Source organism: Sparus aurata, chromosome 18, assembly GCF_900880675.1.
Source record: "Sparus aurata chromosome 18, fSpaAur1.1, whole genome shotgun sequence".
Lineage (NCBI taxonomy): Eukaryota > Metazoa > Chordata > Actinopteri > Spariformes > Sparidae > Sparus > Sparus aurata.
The window spans coordinates 24,677,527-24,688,016 of NC_044204.1; the positions used below are offsets into that span (position 1 = coordinate 24,677,527).

Sequence of the window (10,490 nt, forward strand, 5' to 3'; positions counted from 1 at the left end):
GCACAAGCAGATGTTTTTTTTCTGAAAGAAACAATCACATTTAGCAAGGCACTAACTAATATCCAGCATATGGCAACCTGCTTAAGTCTAACAAAGTGCACGCCACGATTAGTTCAATAAACACACAACAAGACGTGAGTTCTGAGGGTCCCATTGAGCTATAACAGAAGCTCAACTGATAATAAGTGAGACGCTGCTGAAGGCCTTTATTTGTCCTTTAACCAATGGTGCCATCTAGTGGCTTCAACCTGTATAAACTGTAGTAGTCTTTCACAGCTGCTCCATGCAGGAGGCCTCTGTGCAGATGTTCCCAAGAGGAAGTTAATATGTTACACTTACTTTCCTGTTCTCATTTATTTTATCTTTTTGTTTTAGGCGATCACTGTCAGGCCTTCTGGTGAACATTTCCTGTAAATATACCTTTGATTTATTTACTTACAAAGGTAGTAAAAATTCAAATTAAAACATTTCAGGAAACGTGACACATCAGACCTCAAGCCCAACATGTTCATCCAAAGTAAGAAATGTATGTTACAAGTTCTTTCAAGCACATAAAAAGTCACAATACAAGCTTGTGGTGCACAATTTTACTCTCTTGTACTTTTCACACTGCACTTGGCCCCAGACCAAGCGTGTGGTTAGCTCCAGGTCAAGGAAGCAGTTAGCCCAGGCCGAGGGAGCTTTTTAGCACCGGGCTAAGGAGCTGATCATTCCAAAATAGTGGGTTAACCTCGACAATAGCCTGGTGCTTGCTGGCCCTGCTCCAGAGCAGACTTTATCTCCAGAAAATCAACTAAATGCTGGGCTAAAAGGTGCCACTGAAAAAGGGGCTGAAGTAAACAGAGACGTAACACAACATTCTGCACTTTTGTGCTTAACCCAGGGCTTTTTAGGAGTGCTGTGTGAATTGTATAGCCATGGGCCTAGGTTAACCCTGGGCTAACAATCTGCATGTGAAAAGGGGCTAAATTATCCCTGGGCTAAGAATATGCAGTGTGAAAAGCCCGCCTTACAATGGTCACAACACATGTATAGCATGAATTAGCATAAATGTAGAATTAACATTGAACAGAAACCTTTTAATTCAAATTTTGTTATATCAGATTTTATCACAAGTTCAAAATGTTTTTCCTTTATCACCAGTTATATCATATTTATATCTCCTACCAAAAAGTAAAGTACCAAAGGTTATTAAGGACAAAATATTTTATGAGAATAAAAGGGCAGCCTAATATATTTAACTAAATGTGACTAACCTGGCTCGGCAGTTAATTGCTGTGTTGCCGGTATGATCTATAACCCGTAATAAGAACCACACTATACTTAGACTGTACTCACACTGCAATCTCAGGCTTACACATAACTCACCCAGCATCTAACCCAGTAATTTGCATGTGCATCATCATCCTCAACAACAGAGGATAGTTGGATTCACTGAAACACCTTGCTGGAGCTTTTTTTTTCTTATTCCCCTCTTTAAGAAGGACTTCTAAACCACCAGTCACACTAATTGGACAGCTGACCTTTCTCTGCCGTGAAAATTGCCCACTCAGCGGTTAGGAAGCCACATTGTTGTAACACTCACAGGCTAAAAGGATGGCTGGACCCTGCTGACTTGGAAGAGAAACACTGGCAGTCAAATTTGAAATCTGGTTGATGAGCAGGTGAACTGTTTCTGAAGACAATGGAAATGTCATACTTTGACCATAATAAATAGTACATCGAGAAGTGACATCTGCTGTAATTGCCTTCTTGAATTGTCTTGAGACCAAGGCTGTAGCTACCAGTGAGGACACTGCATCATGTCCTTCTTTCTTCTTTCAGAGAATCTGACAGTTTAAAGGAACCTGGAGAGAGTTTGGAGCCTACAATGGGAATTTTTACAGACTGATTCCAGTCTTTTTTTAGCCCAATAAATAAACAAATTAAGGGTTGAGTTATTAACGGTTGAGATAATTATCTTATGTTGTTATCTGAATCATTTGTTGAAACACCTGGATGGATCATGTGAAAAGTAAGTGAATACAATGTTTTTTAAAAACCTGAATAATAAAATAACTGAAACTTAACTTAATGATTTCTGGTAAAAATGTGTTTAAAAGATGGTGGACTTGAACTCAACAACACAGTATTTCTAAAATCATGCCTACAGCCCTGTCTTAGACGATCTACTGCACTTTATATTATTATCTGTACATAAACCTGAACCTTATTTTCTTGCTACTTGTGTTCCGCTTACTATCTATCTATCTATCTATCGATATATCTATCTATCTATCTATCTATCTATCTATCTATCTATCTATCTATCTCACAACAGTTAATCCTCCTGCTCTCAGTTTAACAACTGTTGGTGGGGAAAAATCTATATATAATCACATTTGAATACAATATCACATTCACAACATTCAATTCTGTCATGGAAATGTGATTTTAAAAAAAAAATAAAGGCTGACAACAGATGTATGAATTTATCGAGGTAGTCAGCAGATGTCACTCTTCACACTAAATATCTATGAAAATACTTGAACTCTGACACAGATAACGGTAAAAAAAAAAAAAAAAATGTTCCTGCCAGTTTTGCACAACCTGTTAATTCAGTTGAGGTCATATTACACTGCCTACACATCCCATGATCCACCGATACGGACGCCCACCTACTTCCGACGACATTCGTAGCTTCTGTCCAATCGTTGTGCTGCCTTTTATGATTGACGTGCGCGTCAGGAGCTGTCATTGGTTTCTATGTGGTTTCCAGGAAGTGAACGCCACCTCCCACATGTGAGCCCCATCGCTAGCACCACGCGCAGCGTGTGGAGGAGAGAAACCGGTTGGGAAAGCAACGTCACTCCTCGGACCACCGACTCGACGTAGCGCAGCGGACAGATAGCGGAGCGGAGCGGCGTTGTCCGAGGCAGGTACCGTACCGGCTCCATTTATGCCGATATATACTCAACATCTGAATAGCTGGCAGTCAGTTTACAGGAGAACGGAGGGAAAGTAGGTCGTATTAGATAAGAACAGGGTGGACGCTAGGGCCTGGCAGACGTTAGGCCCCTAATTCTCCGCGCACTGTACTGACACAGACACCCCGAGTAAAGTCTGTCTCTCGCGGTCAGTCCGGCTGCCAGTACTGGTCAGGTGCCTTAACGGACACCGCGCCACTAGTTTGGAGAGGTACCTAATCCGGCTAATGAGAACTAATATTTTGTCAGTCTACTCAGACTGTGAAAATCAGTCAATCTGGTCACTGGCAGGTTTACCGCATATGTTTTGCACTTCTTTTTTTCACGTCTTTTCAGGTGCTGAAGCGATTACAGCAGAAAGATGGCGGACGACCCCAGCGCGGCGGATAGGAACGTGGAGATATGGAAAATCAAGAAGCTGATCAAAAGTTTGGAAGCTGCCCGTGGGTAAGGAATCTATTAGAGCTGTGTGTCGATGGCCGGCCCACCTGTACTTGGGTTTATTGCTTGTACGGACGGTGTGAATGTTGACCGCCGCAACAGCTGGAGAGCGAATAAGCGGGGCCGAATTTGGGAGTGGTTAGCTTAGCATGGCTAACTTGGCTAACCATAGCTTGTGGTGCTAGGTTGCTAACTGCTAGGCGCTAACTGCTGTCGCATTTTGCCTGTCTGAATGTTGGGAACACTGTGTTAATATAAAGAATTGTGTGTTTTGATGTTGCCGGGTTTATGTGGTATGGTTGGCACTGCGCAGGGTGTTACTTAAAGCCATACAAAGGGTGAAACGGAGAAGCAGCTAGCGTTAATGTTAGCTGTGTTGCTAATGAGAACCGTTAACAGACGTCATCTCTGGAAAGAGGCCTCTATGGGTGTCTTTAACAAGAAAGCACGTTGATGAGGAAGGAAGGCCGGCTAGCTTACAGTTGGACGTCCACATGCCCCGTTGGACTCACTCCACAACTTTAAACGACGCTTCTCTGACTTTTATACATGTCGATTGTATGATAGAGCTTCTTTATTCCCTCATGGGTCCACTAAGTCGGCTACCTCATGGCAGCCGAGCTGCTCGGCGTTACAGAGCTTTACCGGCAACCAAATGCTCAGTTGAAAATAATATCAGTTGTTTGCTGGTACGAGCACTGGCCTTGAATTATCGAACACGACATGTGAAATGTGGGTGTTGCTACACTGGCTTGTTTCTTGCTCTGCGACAGCTTGTCGTTTGGTGCTGCGCAGAATTTGCTGTCCTGTGCTCCACCGCCTGCCATGTCACACACACAGTTGACCATTTGCCCTACATTCATCCAGCTGCTGCTACCTGTGTGTGTGTGTGTGTGTGTGTGTGTGTGTGTGTGTGTGTGTGTGTGTGTGCTGTGCAGTGCAGTGCAGTGTCAGCCTGTGCCGGTATGCTTTGTCTCTTGTTAGGTAGTGAATGGAGAGAGAGAGAGAGTGTGTGGGACTCGAACTCAGTCCTCAGCTCCAAGGGCAGAGATTGTGTACTGTGTGACTGAAAGCCCACCCTGTTTGTCCCTCAACCTTTTACCCCTTGTCAAGGTGATATTTTGCCATGGACTGTTGTGTGTTTACAAGAGTTGATTGTAAGAGTTATCTTGAATGTAATAGAATTAACAGCTTAATGTTACTGATCCAGATAATCGGTGTTAGCCAGAGTAAAACCTGTCATGTCGGTGTCATTATACTATGTTGCTTAGCCCCTTGCACACAAATAGTGGCGAAGCTCTAATAATTATAGTGTGTTGTTAGGGATACGTAAACACGCACAACAATGGTATTGAATGCAGTGTCTAAGTCTTTGTTTAAGCACTAACATTAAATCCTTTATCTCTTTACAGTAATGGAACCAGTATGATCTCACTGATCATTCCTCCCAAGGACCAGATATCTAGAGTGGCCAAGATGTTGGCTGATGAATTTGGAACTGCTTCCAACATCAAAAGTCGAGTCAACAGGCTCTCTGTGCTTGGGGCCATCACCTCTGTACAGCAAAGACTAAAACTCTACAACAAGGGTATGTGTTGACAACGTAAACTCAAATAAATGTGTCATTTTGTTTCTCAGGGGCAGCTGAACAGAATGAATTCCTTCTAGGACATCTTAACATAAAAATGACTTCTGTTCACAGAAAAGGTTGGATAGCTAGTCTGATCGAGTGTGTAATTGACACTTAATAGCGTGTTACCGATGCAAAGATGTAATTTCAGTGGCTGTGACAAAGCTGCCAAGTAATCATTAATAGAAGGTTGCAATCCAGATTTATAAACATGAACATTTTTGCAGTTACAGTAATGGATTGAACTGGATAAAAATGTGAATGTCCTACATCTTTTATCAGCATGTCATGATGCATTTGACCATATGAACATATGTTCTATCATGCACCTCCTCTAAGTTAAGGTAAAATAAGTGATAGTGCAGTATTTGACTGGCAGGAGATTTGGTGTTTATAGCATTGAATTGCAAAGTGGATAGCTGTAAGCATGAAGAAGGGTGTGTTTTAAACATGGCTACAGTGTCACTGCATACAACGTATCATACACCATATTAGAAAGACTTAAAAGGCAAGACATTTTGTATGTTGTCACTGACTGTTGTTGCTGTTCAGAGCCTATCAAGGCATATATGCAGCGATGTATTTGAGAAAGCTGGATGATGCTGGCTTCTCCAACAGAAACTGAATTTTGTTTATGTATCTGTACAAACACCTGTTGAATCTAATGGCCTCTGACTTTTTCTCTCTCTTGCCAGTGCCACCCAATGGTTTGGTTGTGTACTGTGGCACCATTGTGACAGAGGAAGGCAAGGAGAAGAAAGTCAATATCGACTTTGAGCCTTTTAAGCCTATCAACACCTCCCTGTACCTCTGCGACAACAAGTTCCACACCGAGGTGAGAACTTTCACTTGGCTCTTACCGCATATATTTTTCTTGTAGAGAAGATTCTTAGGACACAGTCTTAAGGTTTCTGTAGAACACTTGGTTTCTGTCACATTCTCATCATCCGTTTTTCCCCAATTCCTTACAAACGCAGGCATTGACAGCCCTGCTCTCTGACGACAGTAAGTTTGGCTTTATTGTGATCGACGGTAGTGGGGCACTCTTTGGTACACTCCAGGGCAACACCAGGGAGGTGCTACACAAGTTCACTGTGGACCTACCCAAGAAGCACGGTACTTACCCACAATGCTCACACAACACTGAACTTTTGATATTTCAGCCACGCAGCAGGCAATCTTAAGAGAACTGATTACTCTCTATTAGATTGTGAAACATTCTAAAGATTGTGTATCTTTATCTCTCTTTCAGGCAGAGGAGGGCAGTCTGCTTTGCGTTTTGCCCGTCTGAGAATGGAGAAGAGACACAACTATGTGAGAAAAGTGGCTGAGACGGCTGTCCAGCTCTTTGTGTCCAACGACAAAGTTAATGTGGCTGGAATGGTCTTGGCTGGCTCTGCCGACTTCAAGACAGAGCTCAGCCAGTCTGACATGTTCGACCCAGTAAGTATTTTTGTGTGTGTGTTCTGATTTAAAAAAAAAAAAAAAAAAAAAAGCAGTACAAATTAAATATTTGCCATGTAATCTATCATAACCTAATTAACTTGAATGGCTTTACAAACCATTCAGAAATGCTACCACTAAACAATTTAGACTCTTTTCTTACACTTACATAATCATACCAAAGAAGACTAATTATTTGTTTACATATACAAGCAAGATTAATACAACTATATTCAATTAAGATGATTAGTAATGGCACCTCAGTTTTTCTTACAACCTTAACACACACTAGATGTACATTTACAATAACATTTATGTACAATAAAAAATGTTAAGATGCTGGAAAAAGCATGGTTCGCTAACCTAGCTTAGTGTGAAGAGTTGCATGTCAGGTCTTTTAAGTAAATTGTATTGTCTTCCTGGTAAACACAGTGGGTTATTCTGGTAGGTGTTGTTAACTTGCAGCAGAAGCAGTTTATTCAAAATGTTAATGTCTTTAAACTTTGTAAATACTGTATACAACCATTAAATAATAAGAGTACCTCCCTCAACCCTCTTCTAAATCTTCTCACATTGCAAAATTTGTTCATGATGCGATATTTATTGTAATCTGCAATTGGCTGCTGTCTCTGGTTTTACTTACACCATTATACACACCAACATGATATTGTAAAAGGCAAAATATAATGTGTTTTTAGAAAAAGAATAGAATAATTGCATGAACAAAAACTAAAGTATTAGAAACTTATCTGCATATACCAGATTGTATTGGGAGGTTGGCAGTTCTTTGGGTGCACTAACTCCCGAGCAATGAAGGTCTCAACTCTGGCAACTATTTATGTGAGCGCTCCACATTTATCAGACAACATGTGGACAGAAACCTGTGGGAACAAAACCTGCAGCGACATGCGTCATTGCTGTCAGCATATTTTTGATAATAGCTTTTAGCATATTTCCTATGTTAAGCATTATAACTTTGTAGGTATTTGTGCAGTTTGTTTAACGTTTGTGTGTGTTTGTTTTCTACAGAGGTTACAGGCCAAGGTTCTGAAGCTGGTGGACATCTCCTATGGAGGAGAAAATGGTTTTAATCAAGCCATTGAGCTCTCAGCAGAGGTTCTCTCTAATGTCAAGTTCATCCAAGAGAAGAAGCTCATAGGTGAGTCAGTATGTTGACACATCAGAACAAGTGTTTTTAGGCATCAGCAGTGAAGGCAAAATAAAACAAACTTTTGTCTTAGAGATTTTCCCCATGGTTGTTCCTTTCTATAGGGCGGTACTTCGATGAGATCAGTCAGGATACGGGGAAGTACTGTTTTGGTGTGGAGGACACACTCAAAGCCCTGGAGATGGGAGCAGTGGAGATCCTCATAGTCTACGAGAACTTAGACACCATGCGCTACATTCTTCGTGTGCATGGGGCAGAGAGCAACGGAGCAGAGAATGGTACACAAACCACAAATATCTACCAACACTGAGAAAAAATGACAAAGGCAATAACTATTATGTTTTAATGCGATCATCTTCATGTCTCTGCTCTTGATTTTCAGATGAGAAGACTTTGTACTTAACGCCAGAGCAGGAGAAAGACAAGTCTCACTTCACAGACAAAGAGGTGAGCGCGACAAAAAAAGAAAAGATCCCTGTGATTTAAGACCCGTTACCCATCATGCCATGTGTTCCTAACTCTCATTGTGTTTGCAGACGGGGCAGGAACATGAGCTGATCGAAAGCATGCCACTGCTGGAGTGGTTTGCAAACAACTACAAGAAATTTGGAGCCACGCTGGAGATAGTCACAGACAAGAGCCAGGAAGGGTCCCAGTTCGTCAAGGGCTTTGGAGGCATTGGGGGTAAGCACACTGGCTAAAGACTTGTAATTGTGCTTTTTGTACAACATGTAACAAAGAATAGAAAAGAATATGTAGCTCTACGACTGTTTCTTTTATAAAGTTGTTTTATTCTGTGGCTCGGTGAGTATATTTATTGCTCTTTAACTAGAGAGGCTAGGTTCAAGCCTTCATGTAATCTCAGTCGATTTATAAAGAGTATTTAAGAAAGACTTTCTTCTTTTTCCTGGAAAAGTATAGGAAACAAAAAGGCACATTACACATTTGTCTCAAAACAAAAGTATATTGCCAGGAACTATATTGTATGCTACACTGTGGACCACATACAAGTTGCTGTACCCTAAATTATTTTTATGCTAAGATCAGCAACAATTAAGACATTGATAGCCAAGGCAGTACGACTGCAAGAATGTCACAGGCTAATAATAATCATATGCTTCACTCTGTGAGCTGAAGGCCGATACAGGGTGGTTTATGGCTTTGACTAATTCTACTTAAAAAATGCCATTTCAACCCACGTTTAAGAACAAATTGTTTACATACAACCTAGGCTACAGCAGACCAAAGTGATTGACTTCTGCATTTAAAATGAGTTTTTGTTATGAGGCCAGTGGCCACTTGATAGAGATTTTGATACATCAGCGAAGGACAGAACGATCCGGTGCTGCTCTGTTCTCTTTTTTTCTTGATTCACTGTCCTCCTGGCTTTTGGCCACCCTTTGAGGTTTTCTCAGGTGACACGTGGTGGATGGGGGAGGTAAAGAAAGTAGATATAGTGAAGACAAATTAAAAAGCACCCTGAATTCAGGTAACATTGGTGTGTGCTGCATGTTCCCCTCCCTTTTTGAGTACAGAAAGGCTGTAGAAATTCCAAACTGTTCAATAATGTTTCACATTATCCTGTTCTTTCAAGTGTTTGAATATGGCTTCTTTACCCCTAAGTCTGTGTTAGTGTCTGAATTGAGTATCATGATAAATCAAATGATTTAAAAAAACATTTATTTAACACCGTTTCCTGGGTACAGGTAAGACCTTTTCATTCTGATGAATTTTCTAGTAGATATTAGTATAATTAAAGTCCTCAATCATGCAACGTCTTTGAATCTTGTTAAAGTATTTTTTGGAAAGAAATAAATCAAAGTTCTTAAAACATTTCCTCCTCAACTAAAAGTCAATTTTGTGCTTTTGGTTTTGTAATTCTGTAAGTTGCGATTTAAAAAAAAAAAAGAGGATTTCAAGAAAATCATGCTTTTTAGATACAAATACGCCCAGCCCCATAGCTAATGGGGATTAGCTTATCCTAATAAGAGTTCTTCCTTTAATGCTGCCACGATCTAACCAAACATGACATAAGCTGGCCAGCCATCATATTACCCTTGCTAATCTTTCATCTTTGTGTTCCTCAGGTATCTTGCGGTACAGGGTGGATTTCCAGGGCATGGAGTACCAAGGAGAGGACGATGAGTTCTTTGATTTGGATGACTACTAGGTAGTCGGGGACTGATAATGGGAGAAAAAAAGCAAAGGAATGAATGAAGAAATAAGGAAAGAAAAATGCCACCTCTCTTGCAGCAAGTGAGAGGTGCAACCGTGTTGACCATATATATGACAGACACACCTTCCAATTTACCTGTTGCATACACAAACTTGCACATACATTTCATCTGTACACAAGACAAGTACATCACACAGGCTGAAGAGGAGTGAGATTTTCTTTCATCCAGAGAGGGAGAAAGCCCTTCCTGAATAAATCCCTGCCTTAGAGTGCTGGTTCCTTCCCCTAGTTGGATTGGACTCGACTCATTTTTGTTCTTTTTGTTTTTTCCTCCTCCCCTCCATTTTGAATGAACACAACAGCAAGTTCCCAGATTCCTCGCTGCCCCTAACCCGGTCTGAAGATGAACTTTGGACTCGCTCCTCACATATAGAAAAATATATTTTCCTTTCTTGCCTCATCATGTCCCTACCCTCTCTCTCTTCTCCCCTCAATGCTTTCTCTCTCTTCTTTTTCTTTTTTTTTTTTTTTGCATTTCATTTTTTTACTGGTAACTGCTGCTGTTGTATTTTATGAGAGTGGGGGATTTTTTTTACCTGGGTTTCTGTAGAGAAAGGGGGACAAAGTATTAAATTTGAACTGCTGAAAACCATTGCTACCTCCTCA

At 40.9% G+C, this 10,490-nt stretch overlaps 1 protein-coding gene across 2 annotated transcripts; it reads left to right on the top strand.

Moving 5' to 3' along the window:
- Window positions 1-2,759: 2,759 nt before the first annotated feature.
- Window positions 2,760-10,490, top strand: etf1a (eukaryotic translation termination factor 1a). 2 transcript variants are annotated; one of them, XM_030396869.1, is made up of 11 exons: window positions 2,760-2,918; window positions 3,303-3,413; window positions 4,820-4,995; window positions 5,733-5,872; window positions 6,015-6,153; window positions 6,290-6,480; window positions 7,510-7,639; window positions 7,753-7,926; window positions 8,031-8,095; window positions 8,185-8,332; window positions 9,736-10,490. In XM_030396869.1, exons 2-11 carry the CDS (start codon window positions 3,328-3,330, stop codon window positions 9,816-9,818), a joined length of 1,332 nt encoding a protein of 443 aa, XP_030252729.1. In that variant the 5' UTR covers window positions 2,760-2,918; window positions 3,303-3,327; the 3' UTR covers window positions 9,819-10,490. The 2 variants fall into 2 exon arrangements, with proteins under 2 accessions (XP_030252729.1, XP_030252728.1); XM_030396868.1 differs by having other exon boundaries at window positions 2,774-3,177.

What these genes read in the sequence shown, in the direction of transcription:
- etf1a (XM_030396869.1), top strand. Translation starts at nt 3,328, where the DNA reads ATGGCGGACGACCCCAGCGCGGCGGATAGGAACGTGGAGATATGGAAA. An exon ending in AGTCTGACATGTTCGACCCA is followed by an intron (nt 6,481 to 7,509) that starts GTAAGTATTTTT and finishes TGTTTTCTACAG; the next exon opens with AGGTTACAGGCCAAGGTTCT. An exon ending in GGGCTTTGGAGGCATTGGGG is followed by an intron (nt 8,333 to 9,735) that starts GTAAGCACACTG and finishes TGTGTTCCTCAG; the next exon opens with GTATCTTGCGGTACAGGGTG.